At 33.7% G+C, this 25,551-nt stretch overlaps 1 protein-coding gene across 1 annotated transcript in view; it reads left to right on the forward strand.

Moving 5' to 3' along the window:
* The window catches only part of CFAP47 (cilia and flagella associated protein 47), a 295,005-nt gene that overhangs the window by 7,586 nt on the left and 261,868 nt on the right, over positions 1-25,551 (forward strand). Inside the window, exons 5-21 of the mRNA XM_030477406.1 lie at positions 1,023-1,251; positions 2,056-2,216; positions 3,117-3,247; positions 3,844-4,079; positions 4,786-4,978; positions 6,093-6,306; positions 6,706-6,858; positions 8,296-8,485; positions 8,590-8,686; positions 9,787-10,003; positions 10,655-10,899; positions 11,885-12,015; positions 13,119-13,241; positions 14,674-14,805; positions 16,098-16,175; positions 16,753-16,897; positions 18,484-18,578. Coding sequence (XP_030333266.1) covers positions 1,023-1,251; positions 2,056-2,216; positions 3,117-3,247; positions 3,844-4,079; positions 4,786-4,978; positions 6,093-6,306; positions 6,706-6,858; positions 8,296-8,485; positions 8,590-8,686; positions 9,787-10,003; positions 10,655-10,899; positions 11,885-12,015; positions 13,119-13,241; positions 14,674-14,805; positions 16,098-16,175; positions 16,753-16,897; positions 18,484-18,578 — 2,770 coding nt within the window. The remainder of the gene's footprint in view (positions 1-1,022; positions 1,252-2,055; positions 2,217-3,116; positions 3,248-3,843; positions 4,080-4,785; positions 4,979-6,092; positions 6,307-6,705; positions 6,859-8,295; positions 8,486-8,589; positions 8,687-9,786; positions 10,004-10,654; positions 10,900-11,884; positions 12,016-13,118; positions 13,242-14,673; positions 14,806-16,097; positions 16,176-16,752; positions 16,898-18,483; positions 18,579-25,551) is intronic.

Genomic DNA, 25,551 nt, shown 5'->3' on the forward strand with positions numbered 1-25,551 from the left:
CAATCCTGTTTTATTATAATAGTGAATAGGGTGTGGTTGGCTTGTGGTGGGGTTTTGGTTTTTTTTTGGTCCCTGTTTCCTTTTAAAATTATCAAGATACATAACATAATATTAGCTCTTGCTGTTCTTTGCTTTTTGTAGCTTTTGTTCCTAGCTTTTTGTAGCTAGTTGGTAAAGGAAATGAAAGGAAAGGAGACAAATTCTATTGGAGTGACAGGGAAGAAAATATTTGCATTTTGCACCACAGTTAAATCCTCCTTTATATGATATTTTCTTTGGTTATAGAGTTTCAATATTTCAGTTGCAAAGCATCATGCTTTCTGCTTTTCCTTTGCTGTCCAGGTTGTGTAGTTATATGTGATTATTCAACACAAAGATCTTTTTTTTTTCCCCAGCTCAGAGGCTATTTAAAAGGATAGTTGATTCTAGTAGAACAATAGCTATATTACTAAATTTGATTGTCTTGTGCAACAAAACCAAACATGCTTTGTTCCAGTAGAATTCTAATAATAAAGGTTTGTACCCTGTCTTTATGGTCCTTTGGTGTTTTGCAGTATCATCTAGATCAAGCATTCAGGCAGGAAGAGCAGTAGTTCTTTTATGCTTATTCAGATGAACTTTAGCTCCAGTTGCCTAAAAGAAAATTACTACATATATACCAGAATTGGTAACTAGACACAAAGATTCTCAGAAATAAGAGCAGTGTGTCATCTATGGACATCTCTGATTCTTTTGAGATATCATTCCTATTGTTTCAAGCATTAAAAAAGCAGAAAAACTCAAAAAGCCCCCCAAAAACTCCGCCATGTAATGTGTGATTCTTTCTGAACTGTAATACCCCTTTTAGGTATCACGTAGTCAAGTACAACTTCCCCCCTGCCCCAGGTTAGGTTAATTATGGAAAGACAGCGATTTGAATGCTCTGCTTTGGTTCAGTTTTGCATAGGTTTTAATTAAACCAAATGAATTATTTCTAACACTTTCTTACATTACCTGTTGCTGCTTTCTACTCTTACTGACAGAGTGGAGTTGGAAGGTCATGGCTGCACTGAAGTATGGATCAAAGCTGTTGTGGTTGAACAAGTTCTTAAGGTTCTAGGAGTGTCTTGTGGAAATGTATTAGAATGCATTAACTTTGGACCAGTTTACTTTGGGTCTTCAAAGACTGAACAAATATCTTTATACAATGAAAGTCCTGAGTGTATGGACTGGGTAGCAGTACTGGAAGACAATGCCATTGGAGGAGAGATGGTAAGAAACTGTTATGGGTTTTATTTTAGTTGAAAACTTGTTTTCACTTCAGCTTTTGCTTTTTTTGTTTCTCAACATTAATCTTCTAGCAGTTTTTACTATGTCATATAATTTCCTGATCAATAGGCTTTCTGAAACTTCTGTCTAACCAACAAATATGGTACTATAATATAATCTTGGAATCAGGTTTTTCAGATATCTGTGTTTCACTATGTGACATCTTAACAGTATTAAGTACATTCCCTGCGTCTGTGTGGGTTTTTTTGTTTGTTTGTTCAGGGTTGTTTTTTTTTTTTGTTTTTTTTTTTTTTTTTTGAGTGCTCTTCCTTCAAATCCAGCTAAATTTCTTATTATTTAGTAGGATTTATCAAAATATACTTTGGTATTCTAGGATGTTATGAATCTGGTTTCACTTGTTTTTCTCAGACAGTGAAATCCTGTGGGTGAGCATCATCTTTAAAAAAGGGAATTCAAAACCTTGTCATGGGATTGATGTTTAAGAATTGGTTAATTAGCCATGTGATAGGTACCTATGTCAGTGCTATTTCTTAAGTTATGACTTCCTACTTGCTGTGAATTATATGAAAATGGTGAAAATGTACGTGTAGCAAAAAAACAACCATCACCACCGCCCCCAAAAAAAACCCCAAAACCAACCAAACAAAACAACCCCAAACAAGAAAACCACAACAAAACCAAACAAACAAAATTAACAAACAACCCCCCTGAAACCCCACCCAAATACCAAACACAAAAAGGGAAGCAGAATAGGCTAAACTATTCTACATTTTGACTATATTTTAGGGGACAGATCTTCAGAGGAGTACAGATGCTGCTTTAGAAGACTTAAGCCTCAAAAACAGAAAAAGAGATGTAGATGTTTCCAGCCTGATCTTGTGCATTCCCAATCAAGGCACCTTGCTACCTTACGGGAAGTCTTTGGTTACATTGTGCTTTACTCCAAAGTGAGTGCTCCAAATTAGACGCATACGTACAAACTGATTTGTTTAAGCTATTCTGTAATTGTTTTAAGTTAATGTGTCTGCAGTTTTTTTTAATGAATGATTTCTTATGTTTTATGTGTGTTAAAGGAAAATGCTTGGCATGATACTACAAATGAGAAAGTAAAGTCTGAAGGGATTATCTGGAAGAGGTTTTATAATACATTAAGGGTTTATTTGAACCAAGAATTGGTTAAGCTCTCTTTGAAGAAGAATCTTATTAGATTTTGCCAAGGGAACTAATTGCCGCTCTCATTAAATATGTTGAATCTTTAAAGATTGTTGAGAGAGTGTTACAGAGTCAAATTGTCTTTTTAATGACTGCAGATTTATTTCATAAAGATACAGTGTATGTGAAGCATTTTAAAAGAATATATATATCATCACCAAGAGACCGAAACATTTTGGAGTACTTTCATTCCATTAACCAGAAAAAAAAAAACAAAACCAAAGCATAAATGAACTTTTTTTTTTTTTTCAGAAAAGGAAAAGAAAAAGAAAATACTCTCTTCCATTTCCCATACTTAAACTCTAATTATAGGTGGTTATTATGCATGTTGTATTATAGTATAGCATGCATGTAGTATTATAGTATGCATGTAGTATATATAGTTTAGAAAGCTGTTGTAGACTGAACAAGATACCGAATGACTACAATGATAAGCATACAGGTATTGTTGAGCTTAAATTTGTTGCTGTTCCATTGTCTGAAAGGAAGTATAAAGGACATTTGTTCAAACTGTATCCAACAGCAACAAAGCTAGACTGGTTGATGAAAAATAAGCCTTGATTTTTTTATGGGTTGGAGTTTGGTGCTTTGTTTTTATTTCCCCATCTTGTAATTAAAGATTGTGGCTCTTACAGAAAATTTCAAAGGGACTTTGGAGTGCATGATTCATCACCAAAACAAGATTATGTACTGTTTCTGAGATTTGAGGATGTTGGAAATAAAGATGTCTGTCTGCAGGCCCTCGATGGTGCTGCAGCAATCAAAGGTATGTTACTGGAAATGTAGAGTGACTATCAGAAATGTATATATGGATGCTAAAACTGTATGTCTGGATTTTTATTTTAATTTCTTCATCTTAGCAGTTTTATGGGAAACCTGTGTTTGTGGTTTGGTTTTTTTTTTCCTATTCATACAAATAAATTATTGTAACTTACATCTTTAATGTTTTGACACCAAAACCTCTTTGAACAGTGAGTAGAAAGGAGGAGGGAATTATGTGTCATGAATACACCACCCGCTAGTGAACACCTAGAAGTTAATTATAAATTTAAATGTTTGAAGGACATAAAAGAACCCTCCAGTCATTTGTAAGTCACCAGCACTTTGCTAATACCAGTTTTGTGCATTTTCAAGTGTATAGTAAATCACCTTCAGCTTCTGTAATGAGGGAATATTTTATCCAACAGCCATTATAAGTAAGCATGTTTGGGCTAAGTTTATGGAAAAGCGCATTATAAATCATATGGTATTATGGTATTATATTGGTTTTACATCCATAAAACTACAGTACGACTTTTCTGCGTGTAAGCAAATAGGTGTGTGAGATTTCTTGTTTTGGTTTTTTTTGCGTGTCTATTGCAGTGAATCATCCTCATCACATGGACTTAGCTTTGACAGGTTCTGGGCTTCCTGTCATGTTGACTTTTAATCCAGGACCAGTTATTAACTTTTCGGACTGTTACGTGGGTGAACAAACACAAGTTCTCTGCACACTCAAAAATGAATCCGAGTCCCTTCCAGTAACATTCAGCTTCCGCAAGACTGCTCACTTTAATATTTCTCCTGAAAAAGGAAAAATTAGACAAAAATCTGCAAAGGTAACTAACCCTTTCTCTTAGATTCTGTAGACATGCTGATTACAGTGGTCAGCAGTGGAATTTCTTCAAAGTAAACCAGAACAATTTCATTTCAGTAGCCATGACATTTAATATTATCCAAATGTATATTTTTTTTTCTCTTCATGTAGAGTCTTTCCTGTAGTCCAGGAAGCAACAAGTGTTATTTTAAGTTTGAAAAGAAATAATTGCAGCATGTCCTGGGCTTAAACCACGACACAGCACTAAAGAAACTACTCAGTTTTTTCCTGGCTTTAAACTTCTTATATTTTACTGACTTGAGAAGATTGATTTCTATTTAAACCTTTGCAGGATCCTTTTAATTTCTTTCAGTAAATCACAACTACTTGAGTAAGATAAAATTTCTTTTAATGGAAGAAATTTTCCCAAACTTATGTCAAATATGGAGACAGACATTTATAATTTCACCAACCTGTAACTCAGGGTGCAAGAGAGAATAATTTGTCTCAGAAATGGGCAACTGTGACTTTGTAGCAGTTTGATGTGTAGCAGTTTTTTATTTCCTTATATTGTTGATTTATGTGTGGCAGTTGGCATATTCTAAAAGGTCAGTTTTGAACACTTATCTTAGAAGTAAGTGTGGAGAGAAATGACTCAAACAGAATTACACAAAACTTTTCTCTTTGCTTCTCTGCTCATATGTCTCATAACAACTTTTATTTTCCAGGATGTGATGTTTTCATTTACTCCACATCAAATAGGAACATTTAAAGTGAAGCAAGTTGTTGATATAATTGGCACAGCACTTGAGAAAAATAATTTGCAGATTCTGAAGACAAAACCCTTTCACCAAATATATTTGAGCTTTATTGGTGTGTGCAAATCTAAACGAAAAAACGTTCTATTCAAAATTAATCCTGGTAAGATGCTAAAAAGATAAATGACAAATGAGAAAATGTTTTATAAGTACTTTTTAATGTACTTATACACAAATATGTTTCTATGGATCAAAGATTTAATATAATATTCAGGTTTTGTCGACCTTTCTAAATGCTCGTCTACCATTTGCCCTACTAATGTCCTCATTCTGCTCCTACTGCAGGTTTATAAAGAGCTTATGAGGGATATATGTCCTCTATAGGCTACTGATATTTCTACTTTGCTTCTAAGCTTCATTGAAGCATGGAGGGAAAGTGATTTTTTTCAGATCCTTATATAGATGGGTTCTACATCTTCCTATTCTCCCAGTCTCTGAGGATGAGTATGTAGAGTTGTATCTTTATCCAGTGGAGGGGGGATAAGGCTGGAATGAAGCTCCTTGCAAACTGTGCCTCTCTGAGCAGTAGAAGTTTTAATCACTCCTATAGTTTGGAGGATGGAATGTAGTTGTTGTTTGGTGGGTTTGGGGTTTTTTTGGTGGTGGGTATTTTTTTTTTTTTTTTGCAGGTGAGGGAGAAAGGGCCAGTTGAAGACTGGATTTACTAATATATTTATAGTATTGTTTTAAACATTTGTATCTTTATGTACATATACACTTACACAGGAGAGGTGAGCAAACATGGCCTAGTTTCTGTCATAATTTATCTCTTTAACTTTAATGTATACGTGCTTTTCTAAAACTAGAGTGAAAAAGATAAGAGCTCTCTTTTTAGTTGTGATAGCTTGGGAGTTCTTTGTCAAAAATCATGCCTGTGTTTGCAGCCCTTAAGGCAAGCTTTAGGACACTGCAGACAGTGTTTAACAGAGGCAGCTCCAAGTGTTTGGTCACGTGCATGCACAAGACAGTGCATCATAGCTGGACACTGCAGGAGTGGTTTGGATTCTAGTATTTGTTTGTCTGGGAAGGTGGTTGGCTGTTAGTATGGTCTGAATGCCTTTTTGCACTCTTGTCTGGGGAAAACAGCGAGATGAGTGACTGATTGTTGCACTGCTGTGTGGACCAGCATAAATTAAGAATTATTTTTCTAATTCTTTAACTATTGTTCAGTAAATATTAGTATAAGTGGATGTAACATGTTTTATTTGATTTTTAAGGTATAACACCAATGATTTCCAATGCAACTGGACAGTTTGTAGCTCATGGCACAGGAGGGTGCACTGATACAGCACCTGTGGCAATACTTAAATCAACCCAAACACAAATTCATACTCACCAGATAAACAGGAACTGTAAGAGTGATGTACTTACAGCTTTTCTTAATGATCGCGCAGCCAGCATTAGGCCTAGTGAACGGAATAAAAAGTACAGGTAAAAATAATGCAAATGTAAAATGTAAATTTGTACATTCTTATATAGTATATAAGAGATCGAGATTAGTTACTCACAAGACAGTACTGTTTTTTGTGGGGTTTTTTTTTTCTCAGGCCTAAAGTTCTTTAAAATTCATTGAATTCTACTTAACCTTATGCCTTTTGCACATAAATTTTGTGAATTGCTTTTCTTATGTGAAACTACAAATGCAGCTATTACAGTTTCAGTATTTCATTTTTCTGGTTGCCTTTCCGAGGTTAAATATTAATAATCAGCTATAATAAAAAGAATGTTTGCAATGAAATATATATGTAGCAAAATTGATGTTTTCATTCTAACAAGGCCCAGAATTATTTTACACACATAGTGAAACTTCAATTTTCTTTAAATATTTAGGACTATTTTCACAAAGACTGAAAGATATAATTATATAGATCCAGAGTTTTGTTATACTGGCTGTGAACAACTGTCAAAAGAAGCACATAAAAAATACTATGCAGACTTCATTTCTAGTTTAAGACAGCATCGTTTACTGAAAGGTACCACTAGGTAAGACTTTGTTTAAAGGATAAATAAGTACTTCAGGCTCATATGAAAAATATGTGTATATATGTGCAGAGTTAATTTAGTGGCACCAGTCATATACCTAAATTTATCCCATGCTGAAATGCTTATGGTCTAGGGATCTTCATTTAGAATGCCTAAAACAAAACCTGTTTTGTTCAAATGTTCATTTAGACACTTAAAGATCACTTCTTGGATAAAATGTAGGGATGGAGGCATGGAACTTGAAATTAAAATAAGATGCCAAGTTTTAAGAAGAGTTGGCTATAGTTAATAGGAAAAACATAACATTGTGTTGGATTCTTTTTTATTTTTATATGATAAATAGCATGTATTTCCAACTTGTATCTCTAGCTGACCCAAAGTGGTAGATTGAGTATGTAAATTATTTCATAATTTGTGGAACAAAGCAGATAAAGGATTGTATTGGTCTTCTAGCTTTATTTTAGGTATGCTGTGGAGCAAAATAATGGAAAGGAACTTACAGCTCTGCTATTTCTAAAAGTTTTATTAAAAAAAAGCAACCCCAAAACCAACCTGTAAAACCTCTAAAGCAAGATGAGTAATACCTTAAGAGTGTTTAGTTTGCAAGAACCATTATTAAAAAAAAAAAAAAAAAATAGTGCCAGTGGATTATTCTTGTAATCTCAATTTACCTCACTCTGTTTATATAGATCATGATTCAGACAAGGCCTGCAGAGCTTGATTTATTTTATTTTTATACATGCACATGGCGTATGGTGTTCTTGAAAGAAACTGGTGTTGTGGAATGGTTGAACTGTTTATATACCTGTAAGGCATATATGAAAGTTATATTTTATTGCATGAGGAGCAAGATCAGAAAGGAACATTTCACAGTTATCAGATGAATTTCACTGTTACTATCCAACATAGTATTAATTTTCTGAATACTTGGTAGAAAACATCTATATAAGATCTCTGGAAGTTTCAAATCCCTTGGTTACAGGTGAAATTGATTGAATCTGAACTTTAACCAAAAAAGTTAATTGCTCTGAAAATTAGGCTACAAGTGGTGCAGTTCAGACATATGCAATTAAAGGATTCTTTGTGATCTTGGTATATGCTAACTTTTAAGTACTTGGCTTTACAACTTCATTGTTCTTAAAGAAGTATTTTAGACATGATATAATATTTGTATTTTGGTAGCCATAATACTTGCAAGTGATTTAGCTGATTTAGCAATTGTTACAAATTTGCAGCAGTTGTTATTTGTGGCCTAAACAATACAGCAAAAGAATTCCAATGCATTTTCTGTAACTGAGGTATTTTTTTAACAATGAAATATCCTAAGTTAGAGTATCATTTGTTTTGTTTAACCATATTAAATAGTTTAACGTGTGGAACATGGGGTGCTCAAACTTCTGGATTTCCATATTGTTTTTTTTTTCTCCTCCCCTATAGGCAGTTTTATATTTATAATAATTCTGTGAGCATAGGCCTTCAGCCAGCTGAAGGGCTTATGTCACCAAAGATATCAATCACAGATATTCACAAGGAGAAGACACAGTTCAAAATGCTTCCTTTAGATGAGAATTGCCTATTAACTAGTCAAAAATCATCAGCAATTGGTTCTAAATCTTCAATCAAAGACGTAAGTTAAATGTGTGAATAGTAACATAAGCACGATTCATTTATCATATAAAAAGCATAAGAATTTTAATCCTGCTCTGAGAAGATGCCTTGTGCTTATCACAGACTTGGAGTGGGCTTAACGCTGTGCCATCTTCTATCCAAGAAAAGGAAGATTGTAGTCTAACTTTGACATCAAAACAGCTTCATCAAATACTCATAGGTAAGACTTTTGATTTGGTTACTAAATATAGTACTATAATAATAAATACACTGGTTATAAAAGCTCTTATTTACAGTAATGCAATTGTTCAGCTTAAATAGAATATAGCTTAATTTGATTGCAGCTTTTTATCTACTAAAGTAGTGTAACTAAAGCTTTTTACTTCTCAGAAATTAGTGAGGAACGATTAGATAAGAAAATGTAAAAAGAGAGCTTTCTTTAAAGACTGCTCATACTACAGCCTATTAGAGAAATATCAATGCAGCATAGTATAAGAATTGTTCATACCCCTATGCCTTGTTATTGGATAGTATCTGGACCAGCATTAATATTGGTAAGATTCATGGGAGTGTTCAGAATATTTCTGAGTATTAACAGTGAACAGTGACACTTCACGAAAAAAGTGAAACTTCTTCAGGATCCTGCTTTAAAATAATTTCAGTTGATTGTTCTGTGGAGGGGTGTTACACCTGCTAAAGTCTGTGATGGACTCATCTATTAGCAACACTTGATATTAGAACTAGCTGTATATACTGATACACTTAGGGAAAAGTAGAATAAGATAAACATATTAATTACAAAAAGTACTTAGAGTTTTGTAAGACGTTTGATTAGTGCCACGAGCACTGAAATTTGCAGACCAGCATAAAACCTGGTGATAGCAGTAAATAAACTAGGGAGATAATTCTGCCACCATCAAATTACATGAGTTATTAAACCAAATGGTCAAACATGAGGGAGCAAATAAACAGGTTAAATATATAAACTCTCAGTGAATTGCTGGTTGTCTAACTATTTAAATATCTGATCAATAAAAAATATGATTATTGATAATCCCTTTAGCAATTAGCACATTGCTTTTCCTGTTATAGATATAAATGTTGGTGCTGGCTTTTGAGTTGTACTACTGAAAGCATTCACAGAACATGCATGGTATTTACTTCCAAATTTTAGTGTGAATTTGTTCTGCCACAGGATTGTTCTAGATGACTAATTCTGTAATTTGAGGAACTAAAATGTTTTGATCATAATGTTTTAGTAGTTATGCTTCCTTACATTAACTTTTTAATGTTGAAGATCTTATTTCTTATATATTCCAGGTCCTTCTACTATGGATTTTGGTGAAGTTTGTGTGAATTCTACGACATTCAGGAAACTGCACATCATCAATAACTTGTTAGTTCATATATGGATACAAATTGATATTGAAATTGATGAATTACAGAAGTCAGGTCCATTGTCTCAGGTGGTGCCTCCTTTTACAAAGACTTATGTTCCAATCGTATTTGAGACAAGGACTCTTGGAATGTTTAAAAAGTAAGACTTTTTATAATTGTCTTGATTTATTTATTTTCTTTGCAGTAGTAAAATAAAAAATCCTGTGGCTGGTTTAAGCTCAGTATAATTATGGTAATTGTTAATGGTGTACACACAGTTATGGTGATATTGGAATAATTAACACAGTTTTATACTGCAAAATTTTGCTAGTATAATAATATTTCTTAAGATTTAAAAAAAACAAACCAAGAAACTGTCCTGTCAAAAGCCCATATAGCCACAGGTATATCAAGGAAAAATGTTTGCCATTACAATGTATTTGTTAGGAAAATTTAATAGAAAATACTATGCTTTTTCCAGCATAGTGTTGCATTGCTGCATCTATGCTTTTGATGCAGCATGTGGGTAAATCTATAGGCATGCTGTCTTCTAGCCCTCTGGTATGGAGATGGGACTCTCATTTTCAAAATGCTGTTGAAATGACTGTATGAGGTTGGTCATCTTTTGGGATGATCTTCACTTTCAACATGATTTAAGTTGTATGCAAAGTAATTACAAATTGCTTTCTCTTGTCAATCTTAACTGTGTGTTCACAATTGCTTCGTCAAGTATTTTCTTGCTAATGATTATATTTCACATAAATTTGACTGCAACATAACAAATACATAAAAATATATATTTTTGTTACAGATCTTTCACTTACACAATAAACAGCCAACATCTTGGGCATGTGCTGGTAATTGCAAAAGCAGTGTCTGTTGAACTTGAGCTGTCTGCAAGAGAAGTGATTTTAAATCCTATTCCTGGCTACCTAGCAGAGGCAGAATTTAGAACAACTGTCAGAGTATACAATCCCAGAAACCATCCTGCTGAGTTTACTTGGAAACCTATATTTAAAAATAGAAAAACTGCATTTTCTGTACAGCCAGCCAAAGGTATACTAAGCAAGTCCAATGTGTGTGCATGTATCTTAAATGTCAACAATGTTAAATAAAACAAACATTCAGCTGATGCTATAAACTCTATTTTGTAGATTTGGGTCAACATCAGTGTATCCCAAAAGTAGTACCAGATCAGAATGTATGCCATAGCAGCATTCCCTCTACAAGGTCTTCCCTGAGTGCGTACTCGGTCCAGTTAATTGTTTTTATGCATGCAGTGCTTATGTAACTATTTTCCTCAGTACAGATTGCTGATATTTCAGAAGTGAGGCAGCTATTTAATGGCAGACAGCAATATTACACAGCTTATCAGGATAAGAATTTTCCCAAAAGCACTGTGTGTGAAGCTGCTAAGATGATGTAGAGGGTCTGAGTGGTACAAATGGAATTCAATCTGGGATTAGTTTCCACTTGCATTACGGATCAATATTGTTAGAAGTGTTTTAAGACATTAACTTTTACCTTCTTTCCTTTGAAAGATAGTGTTCTGCAGGAGTATGATGGAGCTCCATTATTAAACTAACTGGTAACTGAATTGGCATTACACAGTTCAAAAAAAATTTGGCTGGATCAGCTCTGATTTTTTGAGAAAAGATGTTTCTGCTGATACGAGTTCAGACTCTATTGCAAGCAGCAAAATGTATATGATCTTTCCCAAATTTGTGATTCTACAAGAATAATAGTCTGTTGTTCTATTTTTCTAAATGTTGACTATTTGAGTAATTCACAGCTAAAAACTGCCAGTGAACTCTTGAGTGGGTTTTACTGCAGGATACTAGTAAACAGATTATGCAATTGTCATGAGAATTCAGAAAATAATTTTACTTAATTCGGCATACTGTTCAACACCCTTGATATGTAGGCTTAGTCTTCAGTAATAGAAAGTCATTTCACTTTAATGTGCTTATGTTATTTCTAATTAATGATTTGATAATTGTATATGTATGCTATAACATGTAAATTATGCATATTTACTTAGGCTTTGTGGAGGCCTATAGAGATCTGGAGTGTGAAGTTGTTTGGCATCCAGGTTACAGCTCTCCAGAAGCAGGAGAATTCAACTTGTGTGTGCGTAAAGGAAACACAATTAAGTTGAAATGTTTTGCAAAGGTAAGAATCTATACAGCAGGTATAGAGAAGCAAAATGTGTGGTTTTTCTAAACAAGTAATTTCTTAAATATATTTCTATTATGTATTAGAAAAACTGTTTTAATCTCATATGTCTTCTATTTGACAAGTTTAACAAAAGAATATTGCTCCAAAGACGTGAATGGAGAAGGCAAGACAAAGACAATTTGCCTTTTTCTTGCCTTTGATGATATACTTTTATTTGCACCACAACTTAGTGGTCCTTATATATTAAGTGATAAATACTGTTCTTGGCTTGCTTAGTTTAGCCAAACAAAGGTTGAAAGGTGATAGTTCTATAGACACATATTGAAGGGATAAAAATCAAGCTGTGTGTGGGAAGGTTGGTTTGAGACAACAGACTGTAACATTATTTTGTGTTGGTATTTGATAATTTGAAAAGCAGTTCTCTGGATAGCCTTCTAAACAGTGAAATTCAGCTTTGGTTAATCATTTCTTATCTTATGTTACATGCCAGGGAGTGCAAAGGAGAAAGACTCTTTCTTTCTTTTTATTTATTTATTTTTTCCCCTCTTGCTGAATTGTACAGGCTGCATGCACTAGAACTTCTATTTTGGGAACCAATAAAACTTTTCCCTTCCTTTTGATGTGCTTGCTTTATCTTTTAGGCTTTTTCCCCAGTAACTTTTTTCCTTTTCTTCCTCTTCTTTTGAAGCCTTGGAAATTGCTATATATGAACCAGGATGTGTGTAAATTAGAATACTAGCATTTCTACTGCTATTAGAAACTCTGAAGTATCTTGTCCTGATCACACATTTAGGATTAAAAGAAAATCACAAAGCTTATGCTGTTAAATTAAATTTAATTAAAATATTTTTATTTGTCTTGAAATTAGCCCAGAAATATCTCTGGGGTTGTCTGTTTGCTTTGAATATAGGTAAGTTCAATATATTGAGTAAATATTGTCTCACATTTAAACTGTGTTTGTGTATTGGAATACTTCTAATTTATGCATTTCCACAAGTATATTAGTTCATTATATAATGAAAAGAAAATTAAGCTGACTTATTTATTTGTACTTCATAACATGTAGTTTTCTTGGTTTTCTTTTTTTTTTTTAATAGCTTGGTACTACTAAAGTTCAGTTTGTGGAACAAAGGATACCCTTCAGTCATAGTCCAATGGGTTTACCTACTTGTAAGACAGCTACTCTTCAAAACATAGGATGCAATCATGCGTACTTCCAAGTAAGATAAAATTATTTTTAACATATTTAATTTCTTGGGGTGGGGGGAAGAAAGGATTTCATTTTATCAGGTCATGTTAGAGTCTTGTGTTCTCAGTTATTAGATACACACCTACTTAAATTTTTGTCTGGTTTTCTGAAGAAGCAATATTTACGTGAATAGGAATTCATCCCTCTGTCAAATTTGGATTGATGGATAGATGGACCAACAGACAAGCAAAGTGGTAATGGTCTAAAAAGTTCTGGAAGTTATGAGAACCAGTGGTGGGGGTAGAACCTCATACTGGTGTAGCATATAAAAAGCAGTTACAGCTTGGATGTTTTTATATTTTGAGTGACAGAGCAAACTGGCTAGTCATTCATACTAGCTGCCCAGTCAGTGCATGCATAGACCCAGACCAGACACAGCAAATGTGATTACTAACATGTGAGAGGAAGATAGGCTGTATTGTGAGTTGGATAAGACTTGAGATAGGTGCCAGAGTGTGCAAAGACATAATACACAAATTAGTAGGAAAGCTAGCTTCATTTGTTCTCCCCATCACAGAGTAATTTACTGTATTTAGTGAGGCAAAATAGTTTTTGTTAAAATTCTCAGAATTTCTTTTACTACATTACTATAGTACTAAGAAACTTGATTAATTTATTTTGATTTTTACTATATTTCTCTGTTTATTAATGGAGCATTGTAATAAGTATTATTACTGCATTCTTGGAGGATAGATCTGAATTAATAAAACCAGCATAATCAATAAGGCAAACATACCCAGACTTTTAAGCCTTCATATTTACTTTTAAGCCAAGAGGTGGCTGTTTGATCTTGGTCATTATCACTTGTGTAGCTATACTTTAAGAAATTATCAGTTTGCAGCGCATTAGAAGAAATTCTATTTTGTCCCTACTAATTGTGGGTAAACTGGATATTTACTAGTAGTATTATTAATGAACTCTACAATATTAGGATCCCATGACCTGTCTTCTTACTGTGACTGTCAAAAAAGAAGTGAAGAATTTATCTGACACTGAAAATATGCATCGTAAGATATTCTAAAGATTTGCTAGATAACAAGTTTTACTTTTAACTAGTTCACAAAAACAACCAGAAAATAACCTGAAAACCAGAATGTGAAGTTTCCAACCAGTGTGCAAACATTATTTTGTAGTAGAAACTGACAGTCATCATGTTTAGGAATCTGTTTCTTTATTTTGTTTATCTGTGTTTTTTCCTCAAGCTTCTAAGTCCAAGTTAGCATCGCGTGCTATGAATGTTCTTTTAAGAATATAAAATCTTCATTACAGATATACTGGTATCAAAAAAACCCCCAAAACCTCCCAAAATCCCAACAAAAACCCAAACCAAATCCCTCCCCACCTCTCTCCATGAAACCACCACCTTTTTCGGAATTATTAATGTTTTATGTTTGTGTTTGAAGGTTCTTGATTCAAACCCATTGCCTGGAATGATGATCACACCTTCTGAAGGAGTGGTACCTGTGGGAGGCTATGCTGATCTCAAAATCTCTTTCACTCCGAATGCAAAAATGAATTTTGATACAAAAGTGGAGGTATTCAAAACTGGAAGAACATTGTCTTTTGAGTGTTATGTTGTTTGTTTATGTGTGGAGGTGTGTGTGCATTTGAGCATCTTTTGGATTTTATCTCCAGTGATCTAATGATTTTTAAGGGGGCGGGGGGGGAAGAAAAAAAGAAAAAAAAATGGTTTTTATCAGCAGTTGATGGCTGCTGTAACCTATTCTGAATTTCATCTCAGTCCTGCTGAGAAGTATCAAAACAGCCTCTCAGTTTGAGCTGATTGATATTATACCTTTGGCAAGCTGTTGAAACTAACGTGTAATTGTCTTCAGAAGATCATGTAGGCATATCCGCTGCTTTTATGATCTATATTGGAGCAGGACTGTAATATTGCAGTGTCTTTAATTTCTTGACATCTTTTTGTGGTCATCTCAGAGGTGGATTTACTGGTAGACTTGATTTGATGATGGGAGTGCAATAAACAACAAATCCTAATTTGTTTTTTACATGTCTGCTTCCTGGACTTGTTCTTGATCAGAAGTGAGAATGGGTAAAAGGATACTATCATGGGGCTGACCTTTGCTACCTTTTCTGACTAATCGTGGATTCTCATCTTCTGTGGCTGCCTACGTTATGCTCTCTAAACCTAGTATCCATATCTTTTTTCCACTTCTAAAACAGATTTAGCATTGCTCAGAACAATAATATCTACTTTGTACCAGGATCTCTATCAAGCAATTTGTGTTGTAGTATGCTTTCCAATCCTCACAGCTGCTGAATATATCTAACGCATCCACTCAGCTTAAATCTAACCCAACCACTTATCTTCCTCCTGTTGGACAAAACTGATCATTCTAGTGATACAACCTCCTGCAATGCTATTTTTGTCTGCAGAAAACTGGTATTTCCTAAAACTCTGTGGTTTCTTTTTTATTTTTTTTTAATTATTTATGTAATTTTTTTTTAATTGACAGGTATAACTATCCCAGATATGGTATGCCACAGAGGCACGACTGGCTCTTCTTTGAAGCCACATCTCACTGGAATCTGTATATAAATGTCCTGGAAAATGAAAGCATTTTCTTTACCTCTTTATATTTCCATAACAGAAATGCATTATATTATAAGACCATAATTATTTTCACATTTTCATTACAAATTAAGTTGAATGTCTTTCTCCACTCTGTATCTGGGGAGTAGGTTCGTTGGTGGGGTTTTTTTTTTTTTTTGTTTCTTTTATTTTTCATGTAACTATGACTGATTTGGTGAGATACTTATGTGAAAGTGACCTTGTCAATAATCACACTTTTGTCTATTTACTTAGGTAGCAGTGAGAAATTCAGAAATACTAATGCTTAGGATTGGTGGATTTGTAGAGGTCCCCGAAATAAACATTGATGTGGTAAGTCTAAAAAAAAAGGTAGCAATTGGTAAAATTGATAGCGTTTTACTTTATGTATATGTCAAAGTGGCTCATCCCTACTTTGTATTTTGCATATTTTCTTATACTAACTTCCTGAGAAAATTATCAAAGAGAAAAACTTCAGAAGAGAAATAAAAAGCTAAATGTACATATACAAGTTGCATTAATGATAGCTGACAGCTTTAGCTTTTGAACTTGAGAACCTGGAAAAAGTATGTTGAAAGGGAGAGGATCTCCTTAAGGTGTAGTTATGGGGGAAAAAAAAATGCAAGAAGAGGAAAAGGAATCCTCTGATCTCTTTACTGAATCATGAAAAATTTTCTGATGGTGTAACTGGAATTATGTACTGAATTCTTAACTGTTGTGTTTTATGTCTTGGAAAGATTTTGATGATAAGATTTATGCAAAACAATTGGTTAACCAAGGCTGTTATTGTGTTATAAATTGTGAATCTTTGAACAATTATATTTTTTTTCCACACTCTGTTCAGTAATAAGCTTGACTTCATAGTAATTTTACCCTTTTTTTTTTTTCTTTTTTTTCTTTAAACTTACAGCAGCAATTTGACTTTGGTGGTGTTTATGTCGGTGCTACAAAATCAATTCCCTTTTTGCTGCAGAACAAGGGACAAGCGTGTACCAGAGTGGAGTTTGACTTCTCAGAGTATAAGGATTTTGAATTGAATGCTAATGACCATTCAGGTATTTGCTTTTGCTATATCAGATTTTTCATTATGTAAAGAATGGATAATGGTAAGAGAATACCTGTCAGACTATTTCTGGTATACAGATTTTCCAATTTAAGAAAATCTAAAGCAATTATTTTAAAGGTGCTGCTTAATATGAATTAAGAGTAGATATTTTGGTTTGCCTGTAAAATAACAATTGCCAAAAATAAGCATTTGGACAATGTCAGATTGCCTGTATATTTTTCCTTTTTTTTTTTCTTTCCTTTTGTTTTTTGTTTTTGTTTTTCTATCTTGGTGAAGGTGTGTTTAAAAAGCAGTTTGAATACCTCTCACTAGTTAAAATTAAAAAAGAATTTAAAAACACCCAACCAAACAAATCCAAACAACTATACTGATTTCCTATTCATAGACTCCTACCCACTGTTTAGGCAATGTTTACCCTTCAGTTAATTCATCATCAGTATAAGGGTCCAGACTTTTCTTTTTCCTAATGGTACAGAGTGTTTGCAGGTTAATCGCAGGACCTCTGTTCTCTCTCTTCTGCATGATGCCCAACTCAGAATGACATTGGGGCAATATGTGGAATCAGGTTGCTATTCTTTTGTTTCTTGATATAACTAGTTCAGATTCTTATCCTTCACTCATTGTTGGTCATCCCTTTTCTAATTCAGTCCTGGCATCTCCTTTGCTGTTCCAACATCTTTAGTCAGGAGAGAATTTTGCAGCTCTGCTTATATGGCCTCTTGTCCCTGCAAGCTCAGAAAATCAGAAGTCTTTCTTTTGCAAGACAATATTATAATATTTAGTTTTATCTTTATGTAGAACTATATATGGATTATGACAAAAAATGATCTGACAAGAGCAGAAGAGTTTTCTTACAATGTGGTGGTAAGGTGAGGGCTCCTATCCAGTGATCTTAACTCGGAAGAGAATTATAACACTATCTGTAACAGGCAACTATTGAGCATGGGAATTATCTCATTGCACATGATTTCTAGATCAGAGTTTGTGCTTAAAACAAGTAATGTGACATCCAATCAGGTCCAATACTGTTCAAATGGTGAATATTGGATGAACATTGATCCTGGTGTTCCAGGATGAATACTGATCTCAGAGGAATGTCATCTTGTTTGTTGGAAACCCATGCTTCTCCCAGTGCCTTAAAATTGAATATGAAAGCCTGAAAAATGCAAGTCTTATTGGTAAAGTTATGTAGTGTAGATTGTGCCTAAAAGTAATTTAGAAAAACTGTTTCAGCCAACTATTTTTCTCCTTGTGATTTTAGTTTTCATTATTTAGTTAACTGGTTTTGCCTAAAACTTTTATTCAAAGGTAAATGACAGTGTTGGGGTTTTTTTTTCTGAAGTATTATTTTCTCACAAATCAAAAGTTTAATGAAAGTTGCTGGTGATTAACACAAAATTACCCTTAGAATCCTTATGAGAAATACTATATTAATTTGTAACTTCATGAGAAATGTTCACCATACAAATATATAGATACCTTATGTTGGAAATCACTTTGAAGTACTGCAACTATGATAAAGTTGATATTAAGAGTAATAACATCTGTAATTTTATTCTGAATTTTGTTTGACAGTGTTTGACAGCTGTTCTTCAAAGCCTTATCTGTATTCAGTTAACTTAAAGGGAAAGTCAGCTTTGCAATGCTTGTTGTCCTTCATGCCAAAAGAGGTAGGTTTATGAGTGGTGATTACGCTAAATTAAAACCATGGTCAGTGAGATTTCTATGGTGAAAGAATATAGATGTTTTAGATGCCCATTTTAGTGTGTGCAATAGTTTTATAATAGTAATCCAAGTCTTAAGAAAACAAGTTCTGAAACAACCTTTATATAACTTTTGCTGCTTTCCTAAAACATTTGCATACACGAAGAACACACACTTTATCAATGACTGAAAAATGGAAAAGGTATGAACTTAAATTGAAATGCATTCATTAAATCATTCAACAAACTGGCAGCCATTTTATTTTTGCAGTTATTCATGCTTCAACTCTCATATGACCAAGGGACTACAAAAGTAAAGGAGTTTTATGTGCCATAAAGATTGGCATATTTGCTTTCTGACTGCGCTATTTGAGGGAAATAAATTGAAGATGTGAGACTTAATGGGTTAGTTTTAAATTATGAAAATAACATTTTATTGGCAGTAGGTGTCAATAGAGAGTGCTATAGCAAATTCTATATCTAAACCTATTGAATAAGAATTTAGAAATTGAGTATTTGGGGTTTCTACATATTTGGAGAACAGTGAACTGAAAGAAAACTTTGATATTATGAACCAGCTTCAGAACAAGCAGCTGGGGATCACTTCTATAGCACATAAACCTGATGCATTAGCTGCATTTTTACTTTAAAAAATAAATTAATATCAGAGACAATGTATCTTGGAAGGGTTGACAATATTCTTTTTTAATCCACCCCCCCTCCTTTACAGCACTTCAATTTTTGAATAAAAGGGAATTCTTTTGTTCAAAGCATCATTCAAATAATATTTACATATTACAGACTGTGTCTCGTAACACTGTGATTTTCTTTCTCTTATTACTGTCAGCTTAGATTCTGTGTACACATGGAAGCTATTGTGAAATTACTGATGGTGTGAATTTATAGCACATTCAGTACTCTGAGATGATTTTTCCTGACAGAACATGAGTCAATAGATAGATTAATAAAAATTGAGCTATTTCAGACCAAACTAATTTTGCCTTATAACATAGGAGGCCTTGAGGTTAGGGGAGAAGCAGTAGATGTCATATCTTTTATCACTGTAGGATGCAACATTCTCGTAATCAAGTAGTTAGATTTAGACTAGATAGAAAGGAAAAGTGTGTAATTGCTTGCAGAATGATACCTACAGAATATTACCAGTGACCTATTGTTAAACCGGAGAGAAGATCAGTAAGGAAAAATGCTGACATTTTCATTTAAGTAGGAAGGGTCAATAATAGAAGTGCAAAACTAGATAATTATGTTGGAATAATCTATGTGTATGGTATATACATATATAGATCTCAAGTTGAACAAGTATTATAAGTAGAGGCAGACATCATAGTGATTTATATGCATAGGAATAATGTTAATAAAGCAAGTAAAATAATTATTCTAATCAGTGCTGATAACACTTCAGCTGCGACACCTTTCTCATTTGGGATGCCACACTTAAAGAAGTGTGAAAATCTCCCTTGAAAAGTAAGTCTGAAAGAAAACACTGGAAGTCATCAGAAGTCCAGAAAGCATAAACTGTGCAAAAAATGGAACTAACTTCCAATAGTCTGTGGAATATAATTTATATAGGCTTGTTCACTGCAGTAGAGAGGTAATGAGTAGTGGGTTTAAATTATGCCAGGATAGATCGGATTGGATTAGATATAAAAACTCATTGTAGCGAAAAGAGTCAAATATTGCAATAAACTACCTAAGAAGAAATCTTCATTATTGAAGACTCTTAGGAATGGGTTGGAGAAGCAGCACCAGAAGTGCTTCACTCTGTCCCAAGGGGATAAGTAATGTCAGGCAATCACACTTGTCCATTGTAAAATCATATTCTAGAAGCATGTTTTTGCTCCAAAGATGAAATTCTGTCCCCTCTAAGGCCAGTGTTAAGGCTCATAGTAATTAACGGTACTCCTTAGTGGCCGTCTCTTGCTAAGTGTGAAATTCAAACCAGTTAAAAATAACCAATACAAAGGAATACACATTTTTAGCTTAAAATGATGAAACTGGGATGTGGAAATAAAAAGAAGTACATAAAACAGTGTAGAGCCATGTAAAACAAAAATGGAGGAGATAGATAGATAGATTGATTGAACTTTTAATAAGTAGGTATATACTAATACTGTTCTTACAGCCAAGCTTTGAAACTTAGTTAGTTTCGATTTTTATTTTACCAGTAAAGTCCTCTGAGATGCATATTTCATTTACAAAAGCAACCTGTTGTAACAGCCTTAAAGAACATTTTTCAGTTTAAAATCATAAGTATTCAACAACATTTTTAATTTTTTATTCAAACTGAAAGATTGTCAATAGAAATGAGAAACAAAATGCTGCTCCATAACTGCCAGTTAGCTTCTAGTAAGCCATAGATATAAAACTAAAGAAAGAAAGTAAATGGTTGCTAAAATTGTAATGCCCTTCTGTAAGAACTTTCCAAATATTCCAATTTGACTGGATCTGCTTTGTGGCTACTCTTTTTTAAAAAAAACCAACTACCCAATATATTCAACTACTGTAGAATATATTACATCTATTGATTACAGATTTCTCTATAGGGTTATCTGATGTCACCCTTTTTTAGTTTTTAAACTCTTGGTATAAGTTTTTTTTTTCCCACTCTTGAGAGTAATTTTTGCCAAACATAACTTCCTTCAGAAGTAAGAGAATAAAGAACTTCGAAAATGAAATCTTCCTGGGGCACCTTATACTTCATAACCAACTAATAAGTGTTGCTTTAATGAACTGTCTTTACTTCAGTTCCCTATTCTCTCCACATGCTCACAGATTTTCTGTCTCACTTTGCCCTTGGTACTGTGTAAGCTCAATGTCCAATCAGTGCTTCCCTTCTGCTCAAGCATATTACTGCCTGCTTAGGGGGCAGCTTACTCATTCCTAGGCAAGACATGCCCAAATACACTTAGGCTCACAGCCCACTGGTGGTCACAAGTTAACTTCACTGGGAGTGAGTGCAGCATTGATAGCTGGCAGCAATAGCACTGATAATGTTAAACGAAGTTAACTTTGGAAACTAAATGTGTTGCCCAGTATGGCATGACTAAAGAGCATCTGGAACTACATGTACCCCCTACGATGCTGTAGCTTTTCTTTAATTTAACTCCTGCAAAGTAGAATACTAATAAAACCATAGTTCTGGTCCAACTACCAGCTTCTCTTACTGTGATCAGAAACTCTCAGTAGTTGCTGATTCTTAGAACATTCACCACTGGATCCAAGGCCTTTATCATTCTACCTCACCTAGATTCTCCCCTTTTCTCACCAGATTTCTTCCTTCTCTTTCCTGGATTTCCAGTCTTGAAAAAACTTTAATCTTCTCTGTATATTAAACTTCCCCTTTTCAGGTTTCATGGTTGCAAATGCTATTTCCTGCCTCTGCGCTAGAACAGCTGCTTCCCTTATCCCATCATCATTTTCTAGACAACTGCTCTTACCCAGCTTACCTCCAGCTGCTACAAACCTTCTGTATCCCATTGAGTCGCATTCTTTTCTGTCCGCCTTCTGGTTGTACTAAAACTATCTGCTGCTGTTGTAATTGGTACTGACAACACTACCCTATATACCAACAAAAATTCACTATAGCAATGTCATTGCTAAGAAAGTAGATACTAAAACTAAGGAAAACATGAAACAAAATAATTCAGGAGCACTGATAAAGAAAACCATAAAAGCATGAAATAATTTTAATATGCTTTAGAATTTTATTTAAACTACTTGAATTATTAATGTAAGATTTCAAGTAATTTAGTCTTGAACGCAATCTTGAATTCTTCTAAAAATCACCTTGGCAATAGCTTTCCTTCTGTCTTAAAAAGCTTCAAAGCAACAAACAAAGTAAATGCATAGGAACTCCAAATACTTCCTACAATTCTCATTAAATCTTAATATGTACAAATACATGCGACATCAAGTGACATTCTTAGAGATGAAGTACATTGCCATGGTTATAAAATAATATATAAAAAAATATAAGAGAATTCTCTCAATCTTCTAAGTGGTAAAATGAAGTCAATGCATTATAGATAAGGCTAGGATGCTGCTCATCACAGCCTGGCTCTGCCTTCCTGTTGTTCCAGTGTCTCAGAAGGTGTTAGAGGTGATGGGGCTCTCTGCCTCACTGGAGGGAGTTTAATCTTGGCGTTTGTTGGTTGTGAAAGTCAGAGCTGTGAGAGCAGTATACAAAAATAGATATAAACCAGTAAGCTAGCAAATACTTCGTAATATTCCCCTTCCTATTTATATACAGGCCGTATGCTGTTTTCTTTCTGTTTGGACATAACTTTGAGACACACTTCAATTATGTTTTAGGTTTTTTTATTTTCACTGCAATTTAAAGGGGTTTAGCCAGCTGAAAGTCTGATAGGCTAGGCAGGGTTCTCTCATTTCAGAGCTGAATAGAAAGAAATTTTCTGGTAATTAAACAAAAAATCCAACCAAACAAAACTCCCCATAACTACATGGCCAAATATCTGTTGTAGCACCTAATTACTAGTATTATTATTTATTGATTGATTGCTAGCAGTGATTATTTTTGAACTGAGTTTTAAATTGTACTGTCCAAGAGGCATAGAATCATGGCTTTTCTGTTTATGGCTCTCTTTCTGCAAGCTACCTGTCCAGGTAACAGTAAAAAGCACCTCGTTCCTGTGGTTTTGTGCTACCTCAAAATAGTCAGCATGTGGTCACTTTAAATATATGCGCACCTTTGTCCCTCAACTGTTCCTGTGTTTCTCCAGGCAGGAACATTTATCTGCTAGCAGCAGTCTTGTAAGGAAAGCAGGCAAAGCAAGGCGCAGGAGTGTACTGCTTCAAAATTAATTAGTTAATTAATTAAGTAATTTTATTTATTTATTTATTTAAACCCTGCTGGAAAACAGAAAATTGTAGCATCTTGGAAAAAACACAAAATATACAGCTGTGTAATAATGAAGCCTTTGATTGAAATAAATATGGCAAATCACACCTGTCAGAGCTTATTGCTTAAGCTTTTTGTAGAGGAGTGACAGATGGTTTTGGGTTTGGTTTTTTTGGCATTTTTAATGATGTAATTTTTTTTTTTTTTTTTTTTAATAAAAGAACAGAATTCATAGGGTGAGAATGAATTCTATGGAAAATCTGCAGCTGTGGAATTACAGGGGATTGCTGGTGCATCATCTCTGACAGTATACAAGGGAAAGATTTAGTTTTATTTCAGTGTTTTGAATGATGCCTTTGAACACTAGTCACATAGTTCATTGTGGAAAGCTGCTTATCTGTGATATAAAGCAGGGGAGTTTAGGCTGTGTGAAAAATTTAAGTATGTTTTAAGGAAAAGCTTATGTTACATTTGAGGAGAGGTTGAGAATGTATACAATATATAGTTGCAGGACTATATATTGAAGTTGCAGTTAGGTTTAAATTTAAATCAAACAGGTTTTTTGGGGTTTGGGTTTTTTTTTTTTCTGATGTAAGTTACATTTTCTCTCCTTGTTTCACTGCTGAATCTGTGTGTTCGTGTTATGAAGAAACATTAAAATCAGCTTTTAGACAAAAATTCAATGACTTCTAATGCTTCAAGATATTTGAACAGTTGGCATGTTACTGTATGATAAATACAAGAGTATTATCCTTTACAGATGTTTTAACTTAAAATTAAGTTATGAATTAGCTTACTGATTTTCTTGCAATTCCCTGTGAAGTTGTACTGTGAAAGCAAGTACCATAAATTTAGGGAGATGGCACATACTATTTGTGCTGATTAAACTATATGATTCCTGGATTTAAGAACAAAATTTTTACTGAGCCTTGAGAATAGATGATGTATTGCAATAATAATTAACAAGTTGTATTTTATAAAGCATAAAATATATTGTTGCATTGGGGTACTTAGAGGTAGAAATGAAGTAACTGCTTTGAAAGTGGTTTTGAAGATAGTGTGGTTTTTTTTTCTACTCTGAGATTTCCTTTCCCCTCAACCTGACAACTGTACTTGAGTTTGTTTATTTTTTTATGCACGATTTTTTATATAAAATACTATTTTAATTGTCATGGTTGGTGGGGTAGTTGTGCCCTCTTTTGTTTCTTTATATGTACCTGACTATTTCGGCCTGAGGCAGGAAGCCATTCAGCTATGTTCACTCACCAGTGTTGGACTTAAAGCTACCATGCACTTTGTATCAAACCTATTTCATAAACTCAAATAAGTTTCTGTAGCAGGGCTTTCTTGATCAGACAGATTTCTTGAAATCAACAACTTCTATTTGTTTAGCAAGAATAGCAAAAAAAATCAAAGGTTTTATAAAACACCCTCTACATGAAAGTATGCAGGAGTATCAGTTTTTTTTAAAGAATTTTTATCTTCTGGTGGCAGGTTCCACATACATGTCCTTTTCTGGCATTTTTTGGAGGTATTATGTATGAAGGCATTACAAAAAGCTCATTTGTTTCACATGACAAGTCTTTTTAAAGCTTCTTTTGAAGTATTTTAACTGCTAAGACTACCAATCTGTAGATGATGCAAATGTGCATAATTAGTGTAAATCAGGACAGGAAAAATATTTCTTCTAATGACACAAAACAAGCTTGAGTGTTTGTGAAAGAACTCTCTCTAGGTTGATTGCTTCCTGCTCCTCCCTCTATTCTCTGGTTTATGAAGTTAAATGCAGCTGCAGAAAAATATTGACAGAAAATTTTCGATAGATTATTTAAAAAGCAGCTGTAAATCGAGCAATAGTATAAGGATTTTTTTTAATATTATCATTATATTTTTTCGTATACAATCTCCATAATAGAAAATCCTCTCATGTAAATTTTAGAGATTAAAAATGAATTGTATTTATTTTCTTAAAATATATATAAAAAGAAAAATAATTAATCTACTTGCAAATTTAAGTCAAAATAAAAAGGTTTTAGTTCTGTTTCACTAATGTGTGTGTGT

The sequence above is a fragment of the Strigops habroptila genome, chromosome 2 (assembly GCF_004027225.2).
Source record: "Strigops habroptila isolate Jane chromosome 2, bStrHab1.2.pri, whole genome shotgun sequence".
Lineage (NCBI taxonomy): Eukaryota > Metazoa > Chordata > Aves > Psittaciformes > Psittacidae > Strigops > Strigops habroptila.